Source organism: Aythya marila (assembly GCF_965140915.1).
Source record: "Aythya marila genome assembly, chromosome: 19".
NCBI classification, from domain to species: Eukaryota; Metazoa; Chordata; class Aves; order Anseriformes; family Anatidae; genus Aythya; species Aythya marila.
In genome coordinates this window covers 4576684-4591202 of record NC_139060.1, presented here as the reverse complement: position 1 = coordinate 4591202, position 14519 = coordinate 4576684, and the positions used below count along the sequence as shown (strand labels likewise).

The 14519-nt window shown below is 42.9% G+C and overlaps 1 protein-coding gene across 1 annotated transcript in view; it reads left to right on the top strand.

The window, feature by feature from the left end:
- Window positions 1–10578, top strand: part of BRINP1 (BMP/retinoic acid inducible neural specific 1) — a gene marked incomplete at its 5' end in the record, with an annotated part of 57335 nt that extends 46757 nt beyond the window's left edge. Inside the window, 2 exons of the mRNA XM_082775281.1 lie at window positions 3097–3319; window positions 9396–10578. Coding sequence (XP_082631407.1) covers window positions 3097–3319; window positions 9396–10536 — 1364 coding nt within the window. The 3' untranslated portion in view covers window positions 10537–10578. The remainder of the gene's footprint in view (window positions 1–3096; window positions 3320–9395) is intronic.
- Window positions 10579–14519: the final 3941 nt, after the last annotated feature.

Here is a 14519-nt window from a genome sequence, read left to right as displayed (position 1 = left end):
TTTGTTGTTTGTTTGTATTTGCAGTACTATTTTTGTCTGATTAAAATGTCATTTTTTAACTGAAAAGCACTGAAAAAAAAAAGCAAGTTTCATCTCCAAAACAGATGTTTTGCCGTGATGCCACCAGTCTTCTCCAGAGGCAGGACCTCTGCCCCGCACCACCTGCGATGATGAGTCATTGCCCTGGGACCACCTGGAGTGACTCAGCAAAAAGGGCCATGGTGCATTCTGGGAGACGTAGTCCTAGCCATCGGCCACATTTTCTGTGCAGAGAAAATAAAATAACAACGAATGCAAACAGCCTTATTAGTTAATTGGAAATGCTATGGGTTAAGAATGGACTATTCCCAGAAAAGTACAAGGCTTAGCACAATGCAGTCTTGGTTAGGGCCTTCAGGGATAGTTATAATATAAATAAAATATGAAGAAATACTTTTTTGGAAAGTCTTTTATTTTCTTTTCTTTCCCTTTTTTTTTTTTTTTTTCCCTTCCCTTTTTTAAAAACAACTCCATTCAGCTGTTATTTTGCCAGATTTCTTTGCTCATTTGTTTTTCCCCCAACGTTGCACTGCAGTATCAAAATGTGCACACTGCACTGAAATTTCTCCCTCGCCCGTCTCTATGAAAAATGTAGCACATTCATCATCAGAGGGAAAAAAAAGCTTGGTCTTTTGCACAAACAGGCTTTTGAGGAAATTGATTTATAAGGGGCGGGAAGCAAATGCAAGGCTTTTACTGCTGAAAGGTACCAGGAGTAATCAGCATGGTCAACAGAAGCAATTATACATGATGATAGTTTCAGAGGACCACTGCACAGGAGAGAATCATTTTTGGGGAGGAGAAGGGCACTGAAAGCAGCATTACTGATAGAGTGAAAACCTGAGATGATTAAAAAAACATCTCCCAGTTATCTTTGGGGAAGAAAGGAGACAAGCAGATGTCCTGTGGATCTTGATAGTGCAATGATGATAATTATTTTTATTAGGTGCTCAGTTTCTCTGTGTGATGAGTAAAACATGAACATCCATTTACCATCTATATAACAATCGTACCAACTAATGCATAGATATTCTTTGTTAAGCAGTTAAGCATGAACTGCAGATTGTTGAATAATAATAAATCTGTTATGCAAATCTATACAGTCATAAATTCAGGTATATGAGGTTTGTACGATAGGTTCTAAATTATCTGCTTTGATTTTCTCCAATATTTCTGTGGAATATTTCTCCTTTTTAGAAGATGACTGCCTTTTCAAGCTTTCTTTTTTGCCTTTTTTACTTTTCCTCTTTTTCTTCTGAAAACTGAGATGAAGGAAAAACAAATTTAAATGAGGAAAGGAAGAAAAATGATATTTATAACTTACAGGAAAAGAAGGCTACATTTCTCTTTGAGTACATTGTGGGCTTGGGGGGGGCTCTGGTCCAGCTTCCCGCTAGAAGCAGGATCATCACCAGCACTAGGTCAGGTCAGCTGTGGTTTTGTCTAGCAGTCTAAAATTATGGATTCTTCAACATCTCTCGGCAGCCTGTCCCAGTACTGCATTACCTCCAAGTGAAGAAGTTTTCCAGCAAATAACCTGAACTTCTCAAGCTGTAGCCCGTGTCTATTACTCCTTGTTATATCATCTGTCTCTAATAAGACTCTCTCTTTCACGTTTGTAACTACCTTCTGAGCAGTTGTAGGCTGTAATTAGATTGCCCCTTGGCTTCTCCTTCACCAGATTAAACAAGTGCAGATCCCTCCACCTGACCTCAGGGGACTCGTTCTCCAGACCCCTGACCATCTCTGTAGCCCTCAGCTCTACCCTTCCCAGTTTCTCAACAGACCTCTTTAATTGGGTGTCCAAAGCTGTGCAGAGAAACGCAGGTGCAGCCTCAGTAGAGCCAAGAAACAAGGAATATTAACGTCCTTTGATCTGGAGGTAGCCCAGGATGCAGTTTTCTGTATTGGCAGGGAGAACACAACGTTGACCCACCTTCAGCATGGTGTCCCCCACAACCCCGAGGCACTTCCAGCTCTGCTGGCTGCTTCCAAGCTTGTGCTGCTGCGTGGGGTTGTTCTGCCCTGGTGCAGAGCTCTCTGCTTTTCTTTATTGCACTTTATGAGGTTTGTGTTGGCCCACTCCTCGAGTTTCTCAAGGTCCCAGTGTGTCAAACACAGTTTTCTGGTATCAAAAATTGGGTTAGTTTCTATTGAGAAAGTTGGAACCATCTGTCTGTTCTACATGAGGATGTCCCAGCCCGGTAATCAGATCCTAAGCAAACTATTCTTCTCAGTTAGAAAGAAAGGGATGATCATAAACAGAAATAGTATCAGATTTTCTGTTCTGTTATGGGAAGAAAAACCCAAACCCTACATAAAGGCTTTATTGTTATTATTATTATTGTAAAGCAAAATCAAACAGAAATAAAGTGATCACAAAACAACATTTAACAACATTTTTTGGATCCATTAGATTTTTTCCCTTGGCTAAAATTGTCGCATTTTTTTTCTGACTAGCCCCGCAAACTATTTTATTTTGTTTTCATTGTTACATAAAGCAACTCATTTAACTTCAAATGTAAAATCAGAAGGCTCTTTTTAAAAAATGACAAAGCGGGACATTTTCACACAATCCAAACCCTTCCTGTGGGGATTTTCTTAAGCTTTCTTCCCCTCTTTTTTTATTAATGACACAGCCAAAGTGATTTGACTTCAACAACAAATGGCATTTTAGAAGCAGCTGAAAAACAATTTAAACGAGAACTCTTTAGCTGACAATGATTACAGCTCCCTGCTTTTTGTTCGTAACCCCTAGACTATAATCCCATGCTCCAGGGAGCTTGCTCTCTTTTATTCTCCACCCTGTACACATTAACCATTTTGTTTCACCCTGATGCTTCCGGGGTTTCATCTTCCCGCAGTAACAGTCATGGAGGCAGTGGGTTTCCTGGGGCAGAGCGACAGAGCAGGGAGCTGATGGACATCAGATTCCTCCAGCAGAGCACCTCAAACCTCACACCTCACCGCTGCTTCTCCATCCTGCTGATGTAAATCCTTGTAACTTCGTCAGGGTTCAGATCCCTCTGTAGTTCTCCACGTTCTCGTGTCTTCCAGATGAGTTTAAATCCTTCATGAAAAGGCTACCTAGCAACCACTTCCTGACCATTGGGAGCATCCACCAGCACTGGGGGAATGACTGGGACCTGCAGAACCGCTACAAGCTGCTGCAGAGCTCCCTGGAAGCCCAGCGCCAGAAGATCCAGCGCACTGCCCGTAAACTCTTTGGCCTCAGTGTCCGGTGTCGGCACAACCCTAACCACCAGCTGCCTCGAGAAAGGTAACCCTTCTCCTTTGGGATGGCTGCGGTGTGGTGGGCTGAGCCTTTGCATGGACATAAACCCTACAGCTGAAGGGATTTGATACAGGGTGTGCTAATGTGGAGGGGTGGAAAATGCTAAACTCTGGGAGTGGGTTGAAATTGGGTAAGTAACCTTTATCACATGTCTAAGCATATCCACATCCTTTCTGTGTACCCAGTTGACAGGCACCCAATTGTTCTGTAGTGTTCTGTTAGAATATGATTATATGAGTCTATGATTCTATGATAAAATGACATCAAACAGCCAACCAGACATTTTTTAAAAGGCCAATCTCCTTTTTAGGCAGTCTGGCACCACATACCACAGACAAATTTTAAGCCTCTATTTCTTGTTTAAGTGGACATATGGAGTACAAGGTGCTTCAGATCATTTTTGGGTTGCGCTCCTCTGCGAATATAACTGGAGTGAAGGAGAAACCTTAGTTTCACTTGGAACATATCACATAGCTTCTACAAAATGCAGAGTGAACCTTCAAACCTGCATTGACCGGAAGCCTAGTGATGTTATTGCACATGGAGGGAGCAGATTTTCCATTACAGCTACAGCAGCTATTGATATCCAATAGTCACCTCCTGCTGGCTCCCCTCATCCCTGCACTATGGCTGAGTTTATGTTTGCTTCTGAACATTTTTCCAGACCTGCATCTGTGGATTTTAATAAACATTACTTTTTTTTTTTTTTTTTTTTCTCTACATTTTCTGGATTGAGGTAACACTGAAAATCTTGGGGAAAAAAAAAGAAAAAAAAAAAAAAAAAAGCGTCCAAGTGCCTTTTCTTCCATGCTTCTCTGGAAAAGGTCATGCCAGCTTAGTATTTTAGAAGAAATCTTTTTTAGCTCCTTTATTACATAAATGTTCACTCTTAAGAGAAAATTAGCTGATTGTTGTGTCCTATTATCATCCTGCCCACTGGCTGCTAAGCATGCTGAGTCTTCATTTCATCACTGTGCAGCTCAGGAAACTCTTCCAAAGCTTAAGGTCTCTCTAATTACCAAGAATTCTCATGTCTCTGGACAAAGACTCAATGGTCTTACTAGGGATGAGGAGAAATATCTATTAAGTTTAAGAGATTATAAAAAAAAGTTTTTGAAGAACTTCCTAAAATTGGCCCATTCCTGCCAAATGGCGAAGTTTCTTCAAACAAGCACACGGGTGGAGGAGCCACAAGCACAACCAGGCGTAATTCTGAGCTGTGCCATAACAGCAGCAACGTGAAGCAGCAGCAAGCAGAGATCCAGTGAAGCATTCGGATAAATGTGTCTTTAGCATTTCTCTTCTATTTTAAATAGTCAGCCAGGCAGAAAGGGAGCCTCCAACTAATACTATAAAATCTGGAGAAGGGAGGACAAAATGGATGATGGCAGCTGGGTTTTTAACTGACTGATGTGCTTGATTTGTTTAAGTCAATACCACCAGGCATAGTATAATTTCTTTTCTTATTTGTCATTCTGCATTTGTAGCTAGTCAGGGGAGGGGCTCAGCAGACAGATAGGTAGTGGAAGAGGTATGCATTTCATCCTTCTTTTCACTGGGCTTGGAAATACTCTAATTTTCTAATTGTTACCGTACAGAACGACAGACACTTATCAAGCATGCCAGTGGCTTTGAAAGGATGGAAAGCTTCTATTAAGAGCAAGCCTCTCTCTCTAATACACATAATAGTAAGCCTATATTATATATTCAAAAGCACCGTAAAAAAAAAAAATAAAAAAAAATAGGGCTGCTGTTGATTGCCCTCAGGGAAAGGAAGAGGTGGTGTTTCCAAAAGAAAGAGAGAGTAGGGATTTTTGCAATTAGGATGATTTTCCATGACCTTTTGTAACAGCTAAAAAGGAAATACAAATATATATATATATATTTACTCTGGACTGCTTTTGCTTAAAAGCACCTCTTTGCAGGCAAGTTTGTTGGTTTAAAAAAAAAGAAACCACTCCTCAGTTGTTAAAGCTTCAACATTGAATGAGCACCTATAGTTGTATTTTAAAATTCGGGATATAAAATATAAATAACACCCAAAGGAGGGGGACTGATACATGTTCTGGGCTCCAGCCATATTGTCATTAGTTAACAATACATCTCCCAGCTGCTGAGAATGAAAATAGCAATGTTTACTTCACTGCTCCACACAGAAAGCCCAAAGGTATCTCCACAGGAGCTAGTGCTGGCTGGAAAAGGAAAGGTGAGTTTGCAAAGGAAAACCCATTAAATTCCTACCTTTGTTCTTGCAATTAAAAAAGAAAAAGAAAAAGGAAAAAGAAAAAAAAAAAAAGGAAAAAAAAAAAGAAACTCTTCTGCTGGATGGTGTGTTTTTTTTTGTTGTTTGGTTTTGCTGTTGTTTTTTTTTTTTAATTATTATTATTGTTGTTGTTTTGTTTGTTTGCTTGTTTGTTTTTGTTGTTTGTTTGCTTTGTTTATTTTTGGATTTTTTTTTTTTTGGTTGGTTGGTTGATTTGTTTGGTTTGGTTTTCTGATCAGCTCAGACCCCTGTACAGCAAAGCTGCATCTTTGTCTCAGGGACACCCATCAACCTCTTTCCCTCCCCAGACCTGACTAATCCTGAAGAATGACAAGTCAGAAAGAAATAAAATTATTCATCATCTTCTGTATAACCTGACCTCCATTTCTGATCAGAAAGCCCCAAAATGGCCTGTAAAACACTTTTTTTTTCTTTTTTCGGTGGGGGTCACAAGAGATTTAAATGGTTTTAAATGGTGAAAGAGCTCTGCAGGATTATGTGGCTCCCAGTTCCCAGCATTGTGTAACTCCAGTGAGCAACAGCAGGAAACCATTGCAATATAACACTCACTCACAGCTCTGTCTGGATGTCATTTTATATCATTTGAGATTGGAATATCAGATATTAAAGTTGAACGTGAAATTGCTTACCAGTGACCTCTGAAGACATAGTTTTCCTTTTTTAATTGCACATGCTCTATTACTTTATACTTTGAACTAGCAGAGGAAGCAAACATTAAGCAAAATATCTCTTGCAATGATGTTAAGGAGGAGAAAGAGAAATTAATGACTCCTTAATGAAAGAGAAAATAATAAAAATAAAGATCAATGGCTATTCTGCTACTGGCATTCAGCTTTTAAACAGGGGCTCTTTTCAGCTTCCCTCTTCCCTGACTTCTCTTGGTTATATTCACATGAACCTGAGCCACAAGGGCATGCGTTTTAAGAAGTTTCCTCCTGTCAGCCAAAGGGCTGTGACTGGTCCTGCGTATATTCTTATCCTGTCCCAGTTGCAAGATAAAACGTGGTAATTTATACCACTTTTCCTCTCAGTCTATCACACTTCCCATTGTCATGTTTGTAGCCAATGCCCAGCTCTGCCCTGGATTCTGCATTTTCTTTTAATTACATCCTTTATTGCCGCCATCAGCAGATGGTGGGTAGTTCTTTTTTCATTTTTGTCCTACTTGTGTCTTTGCTGAATGCTATGACATGCACACACACACAAAACACTTCCTTCTCCAGAGCTCCTTCCATCCTTTCTCCACCAAGTTAATCTAAGGAACAGAAAAAATGACTAGCTTCAATTGCAAGATAGCTGCTGAGAATCCTTTCTTGTTTTGCTCTACCAGCAGCTAATATAAGACAAGGATTCTTTCCTTTCCTGAGGCAGAACACACCAGCTGGACTAGGATGTGGTCATCTTACTCCAATTTTTATAGTGTCCCCTGCTGTACAGCCTGGCAGTCTTTATCCCATGAACTCCATGGCATTATCAAGATATAAAACTTGTGTCAGAAAGCTTCAAATCAGCACTGTGAAAGTATGTTGGGAATCCTGAGCATGAGCAATGGTGTAAGGAAATCAGGAGAGTTGCATTCACTTGCACAGAGCTGGAATTGTGACGTGTTCAATTGTTGTCACCAAGCCCAACCATGGGAAGAGCAACCTGCAGGCACCTTGTGCTTGCCTTCAGCAGTTCTCACAACCACAGCAAGCCCAGGCAGCCAGTGTGCATACACTGGGGACCTGCTTTGGTTTTAGTTCATCCTTCACTTGCACATCATCCCTCAGCTTCGTGCTTAGAGTAGTGGTTAGAAGCAAAGAGCGAAGCTTTCAGGTGCACAGGGGAACCAAGGTGGGCTTGCAGGAGAGAGCTCAGAAAGAACGAAGCCTGGGATCTGCACGTCTTGCTAAACTCAAGAACATTTAGCTGGCTTTCCAAACAAGAGCTGCAAGGCTTAAATAAGATAGATTTTTTTATTATTTTTTATTGCAGAAAAAGTGGCCAAAAATTCACCTATGAACAGAAAGCAAACTCAATCCCCAGGAGATGGTTTTGAGAGTGCTTGTTGCTGTCAGCAGCACATTTTGCAGTCACTCTGTGCTGTTCCCTGCCCCTCCCTCCAAAGCAGAGATGTCCTAGAAGCCAAGAGTGTCCCCTGCCCATTGCTGGGGACCAGGCGGGGCTGTCACCACCTCCCACTACAGCAGACACTTCTAGAGGTGCCTTGCTCAGAGCCCCCTGCCTCCCTTTTCTTTCGCACTGCTGGGAGAGCTCCTGCTAGTTGTGAATATAGGAGAGTGACCCTGACAGCCCTGTACTGCAGGAGGAACATGAAAATTGCCCCTACCTACATCCAAGACATCAGTGTTTTTGTGATAAATTCACTTCTTTTTTCTTTTCCTTATTATGCTTTTACCAGTTTTCTTTCTGCTATTTTTTTTTCTTTCTTGCCATTTCTCTGTCTTTCCCTTATTGCTATTGTTCCAGTTTTCACCTTTTTCATCCCTAAGCCTCCTGCCTACTGCATTTTTCACTCATTTTTCCTTTTACCTGCACATTTTCCCCTCTTTCTTCCCCTACCCTTTTTGCTTCTGCTCCTTGATTATTTTTTTCCTTCCAGTGCTTTCCTCTGTTTTATACTTTCATCCCTCCACTCCCTCCCTCCCCCTAATCATCTTGCTGTTCGTTGCTGCTGTATCATTTAATGCCTTCTTTGATACAGCCTACAGCTTAATGATTATTCGGAGGTCAGGCGATGCAGGTGCCATGAATTTCACTAATCCAGCTCTGAGAGCCTCTGTCCATAATCACTCCTCCCGTTCTACAGGGACTGAATCCTAATTTGTCATTAGCCAGTCCTCTCACTGCAGCGCTACCAAGAACTTTTTGCCCAGAGGAGACAATGAAGTATTCATTAGCTGGGGGGAGGCAGAGGGGAGGGAGCGGGTGGCTGGGTTCTGCTGGAGGCTGCGGAGAAAGGAGTCGCTGTGCTGAGATCCCCCGGGGAGGGGGGGACGAGGGGGCAGCAAGGCAACCTTGCAAGGCGGTGGTATGAAAAAAGAGCATGGGTTACAGTGTCGTTCCTTCGGCGCCGTTCCAGGGCCATGGGACGTAGAGGTGAGGGTGCTGGTAGAGCAATTATGGGAGTGGTGGGGCCTGGGAATGAGCAAGTGTGGCTGCTTGTTAAGGGGAGAAGCTGTAAGAGGAGGTTAATTAGCAGCAGTTTTTTTAAAGGAGAAGCTGTTCGAGCAGCTTTGTCACCATGCATCCTGACTTCCATGCTCTTTGCCGATGTTTTTGCACTCTGCAGCATGAGCAGAGGTTGCCTTGTCCCATTACAGTCTGTTTTGGGAAGTGGGGGAAATTATCTGGGGTATGGAAAGGAGTTTTTGCCTACCACCAGTCTAGGAGTTATGCTGACCTGCAATACCTGAACACAACTCAGCCTCTAGCACAGCTTGATCAGCTCCCCTCCCATGGCTGAACTTTCTCACCACCATGCTGATGAGAGCCTCGGGAGAAGGCTGAGCCAGTCTCAGCTCTTAGAGCAGTGTGCAGAGAGAAATGATCAGTCCTGACTTATGGCTATTTTGTAAATGGCTTCTCTTCTCCATGAAAGGAGTAAGGGGCAGATGTAAGAGTGAGCCTCCCAAATGCCACAGCAGGGTATCAGTGTTATGAAAGCTCCACCTCAGAAATATCCCTAAAAGGCACTGTGGACTTAGAAAGATGTCAACCCCATAGGCTCTGGGAGTCTCTATGGTGCTAATCCTTTCTTCTTCCCACCTGCAGGACAATACAGGAATGGCTTACCCGGGTCCAGTCCCTGCTGTACTGCAATGAGAATGGGTTCTGGGGGACCTTTCTGGAAAGCCAACGGAGCTGCGTTTGCCACGGTGGCACCAGCCTGTGCCAGCGCCCCATCCCCTGCATCATCGGGGGCAACAACAGCTGTGCTATGTGCAGCCTTGCCAACATCTCTCTGTGTGGCTCATGCAACAAGGGCTATAAGCTTTACCGGGGTCGCTGCGAGCCTCAGAACGTAGACTCGGAGCGGAGCGAGCAGTTCATCAGCTTTGAGACGGACTTGGACTTCCAGGACCTGGAGCTGAAGTACCTGCTGCAGAAAATGGACTCTCGCCTGTACGTGCACACCACCTTCATCAGCAACGAGATCCGCCTGGACACCTTCTTTGACCCCAGGTGGCGCAAGCGCATGTCCCTCACCTTGAAGAGCAACAAGAACCGGATGGACTTCATCCACATGGTGATTGGGATCTCCATGCGAATCTGCCAGATGCGCAACAGCAGCCTGGACCCTATGTTCTTTGTCTACGTCAACCCGTTCAGCGGGAGTCACTCCGAGGGCTGGAACATGCCCTTTGGGGAGTACGGCTACCCACGCTGGGAGAAAATCCGCCTCCAAAACAGCCAGTGCTACAACTGGACCCTGCTACTGGGCAACCGGTGGAAAACCTTTTTCGAGACCGTCCACATCTACCTACGCAGCCGGACTCGGCTGCCCTCCCTGCTGCGTAACGAGACTGGCCAAGGGCCCGTGGACCTTTCTGACCCCACCAAGCGCCAGTTCTACATCAAGATCTCGGATGTGCAGGTGTACGGCTACAGCCTGCGCTTTAACGCCGACCTCCTGCGCAGTGCCGTGCAGCAGGTCAACCAGTCGTACACGCAAGGTGGGCAGTTCTACTCGTCCTCCTCCGTCATGCTCTTGCTGCTGGATATTCGGGACCGAATCAATAGACTGGCGCCTCCCGTGGCCCCAGGGAAGCCCCAGCTGGATCTGTTCTCTTGTATGCTCAAGCACCGCCTGAAGCTCACCAACAGCGAGATCATCCGCGTGAACCACGCTCTAGACCTGTACAACACCGAGATCCTCAAACAGTCGGACCAGATGACAGCCAAACTCTGCTAACCCGGACTTTTCAGTGGACATGTTGGTGACTGATCCTTTTGCTGTAAAAAAATAAAAGAGGAAAAAAAAAAAAAGAGAGAGAGAAAAAAGTAAAAAAGAAAGAAAGAAAAGGGGGGGGGAAAGCAAAGGGGGAAGAACAAAATTTGTAAAATGTAATTAATATACAAAAGAGAAAAAAAAGAGGAAATTCTTCATTTGTTGAAAACTAAACCCGTTCTAGCAGCTGTATAAAACTGTCAGGCATGTTTGTTATTTCTATAATCCGTCATAAAAGGGTAACACCTTACTCTCTCTTGACCTTGGGGGTGTTGTTTGCTAGTCCTCAGAGGCAGCGGGGTAAATATAAGGAGGAGCAGAGAGAGGGGCAAATTTCTGTAATGAACTGTAAAGATTTCTGCTATGCAGGTGCCACAACAAAGAGACAAAAAAAATCAAAGTAAACAAACAAAATAGAGTTATATGTAAATGTAAAAGAACTGCCATTATTCCTAGTGGGAGTAAATGGTTAAAGATAAAAAATATTTCTTCTGTTGAGATTTATGCCAGCTTTATGTTGAGTTATTCACCCAGCCTGTGCTGAGCTTTGCTGGAGGACAGAAGGTGATGGCAGTCCTTTGAGAGTAAAACAAGTGCCTCGTTGGTGAGAAGACACATGAGGTGGAGGGTGGATGCAGATCTGAGGTGTCTTCGCCTTGGCATTTCCACCTCAGAAGACTTTTCACTGGAGGTAGTGTCAGCTCTTGCCAAAGAGAGGCAGGGCTCTACAGTGCCTTTGGCTCCAGCCCACGCCTGGCGCTAGGCTGCTGTTGCCTTCAGTCCGGCCAGTGCACATCCCTTGTAAACCTTCCCAAGTCATTCCTCTTCACGGTGTCTCTACAGAGTCCCTCAAACTGAGAAGTTAAATTTATATTCTATTTCAGAAAATCTAGAGTTAAAGGCAAACCTGAGTTTGGCTTTTAATCCATGTCCTGGGATTCCTAATAACACTGGGTAACCTTCATCACCAAAAAAAACAAAGCACAATGTAAAAAAACACATTGCCAAGGAAACCTGGAGATGTAGAAGAACACACCAGTTATTTTAGCTCTTTGGGGATAGAAAAATCCTTTTAATTCTCCTCTGTTTCTGTGGCTATGAAGAATATCATTGTTTTGATACAGATTATTTATCCACAAGACCAACCAAACAAACAGAAAACAGATGAGAAAATTTTATTTCAATATCTCCAAAACTCACAAAAAGAGGGTGGGACACAATAACCAAATTTATTCTGAATTTGCAAGGACAAAGCCAAATTTAAAAGAGTTATAAGAAAGAAAAAGAAAGGAAAGAAAGAGAGAAAGAGAGAGAAAGAGAGAGAGAGAGAAAGAGAGAAAGAAAGAGAGAGAAGAAGGAAGGAAGGAAGGAAGGAAGGAAGGAAGGAAGGAAGGAAGGAAGGAAGGAAGGAAGGAAGGAAGGAAGGAAGGAAGGAAGGAAGGAAGGAAGGAAGGAAGGAAGGAAGGAAGGAAGGAAGGAAGGAAGAAAAATACCTAAAAGCTGGGTAAAATTTAACTGTGTGTGTGCTTGTGTGTTCAGATTTTATTTTTTGTTTAATGCAGGATGTAGTGTGTGAATATAAGATGAGCTGAGCTAGTGATGAAGCTCAAGCATGGGGGAGGAGAGTAGTGGGGTGTTTCTCTTAATTTCACTGTTAGTTGAAATTTCTTTGTGAAAACTGCCAGAGCGAGACCAGACGTTCTGCCCTTTTAGAAGGGAGCAACAGGTCTCTCATCCTACCCACTTGTAGAGCTGGAGGAGTGTCCTGTGGAAAAGCAGGGCACAGCAGGAGGGACAGTTTTGATCCAAAACCCAAGATTCAGACCTGGCTCAAGACTTAAACTGTTGGTTCAATCAAGTTCAAAATAGTCTTGTATGTGTTTTGACCTTCTTTGTAGATTCTTAGAATAACATTAGTTCTTCTGGAAAGAGCTAAATGCATTGTGGTGTTATTCATGTGACTCCAGGGACTCAGACAATTAAGTCTGGCTTCAGGTTTTGTTTAATTTGAGAGGTTTTGGTTGATGCAAATCAAAGCTGAGAATGACTTAGATAGCTTGAGGAAAATAAACATTCACTGAACTCTCCTGCTGAACTAATAATTAAGAGCATAAGAGAAACTATCTGCCTAGTTAGTGAGAAAACAAAAAGGAGTCCTCGTCACAAAGCACACATCAATCCTTGTCTGTCCCCCCCAGAGGAGGGCATGTGCATGAGCCTGAAGAAGATCTGGGTAAATTAAACAAAGATGTTTCTAGGGACATTCATCCATTCCAGTTGGTAGTAACTTTGACTTTGTCTTTTCCCTGGCTTATGCTGAGATCTCTTTCTATCTTTACTCGTCAGTCCCTGGAAAAGGTTGCAAGGTTGCCTGCTTCTTAGTTCGTTCATTTGTTTTTTCTTTTTGTCATTGTTTGATTGGGTCTTTGTCTGCATAGTAGAGGTTCGTGCTTATAGACCCCACCATTCAAACAAGTTACTTTATAGTTGTGACATTTCCGTGTCAGCTTTCCAATAAGAGAAAATTTACTGGCAATGGTATGCATGGAAGCTAGTTTTAAGCAAATAGTTGAGAGTATTCATGGGAAATGAATGTCAGATTTGTAATTATGAGTGAAAATAATGTTCCTGACAGTTTCATCCATCCAAGAATGGAATAGAAATATACTGTTTAATTTACATGTATGACCTGAAGAGCTGACACTGAAAAGAACTACAGTTATTGCTCTAAAAATACTGAATACTGCTTATGAGCAACCTATAGCCTGAGATGCAGTCCGCATTCGATGATGGGATCTATTCGTGGCTGGAAATAGTGAATGTGCTAACATGAAGTGAAATGAATTCGATAAATCACTTTCCTACAAGATAAGCATCCAACTCTAGTGAGTAGCAACCAGAGAAGTTGCAAGTAAATCTCAGATCTTGTGGGTAACTAACAACACATTAGCTAAATTTTGTCTTGTGTTTGTGGGACTATTAGTGATCAAAACGATTACTCTCATGTATTCTTAATGGTGCCCTGGGATGATCAGCCTCAAGCTAATTTGGGCTTCAGCAAGGAGTGCAACACCAGGGACTTTACACAAGACATTGGGAGCCAGCAGAACTTTAAACCACCACTGTCCAGTCCAGGCCAAAGCAGTGGTAGAGAGCAGAGAGGTGCAGACATGCATTGTCCTGATGTCATGACATGCCACTAGGATACGATGGCACATTACAACAGTGATGTGTTGCATCCATGCAGCAATGTTGTTGCAGTATGGCTGAATGACATTTTGGGGATGGAATGAAGACAAAATGTCATGGATCAATTCTCTTGTCCTTCAGGGTAGAGGAAAGTGTAGCTATCTGGCAGTCCAGACAGTTTTTGGGCTCAAAATTTATGTCAAAGAGAAAAAAAGAAAAATAAAACCAAACAACCCAATCAACTGTGTCTTGGACCGCGCTACACTCTACTTTTGATGCTGGAACAAGAGATGTCTGGGTCCAGACACAGTGTGGGAAAATCACTCTGCAAGAAAATTACACAGTGAGAACATTTTTGTGCCCTACCTTTCAAATGTGAAATGTTCACAATACCACAAACAGGGCAGCCAGTCTCTGCTCAGTCCCATAAGCACTTCTCCTGGTTCCTGACCAGTGACATCCAGATCTAGAACAAGATGATACAGGTTTGTTTTAGGGTATTTGTTCTGCAGGAGGTAGAAGACCGAATATTTTTGGCAAAGACAAATTAGCTCACATCACCCTAGAGAGACCACACCAGTGCTGCAGTGGTGTTAATGGATTTCTGAGGGAATTATGTCCAAGTCCTTCACTTGGCCAGAAAAAGGTTTTACAAGACAATGCAAGAATGGAGGTTAATTAATAGGGGAGAATTAGCTGGGGCCCAGAGAGCACTTTGACACATAAAACTAGAATCACTAAGCTGTATGGTCAGTAGG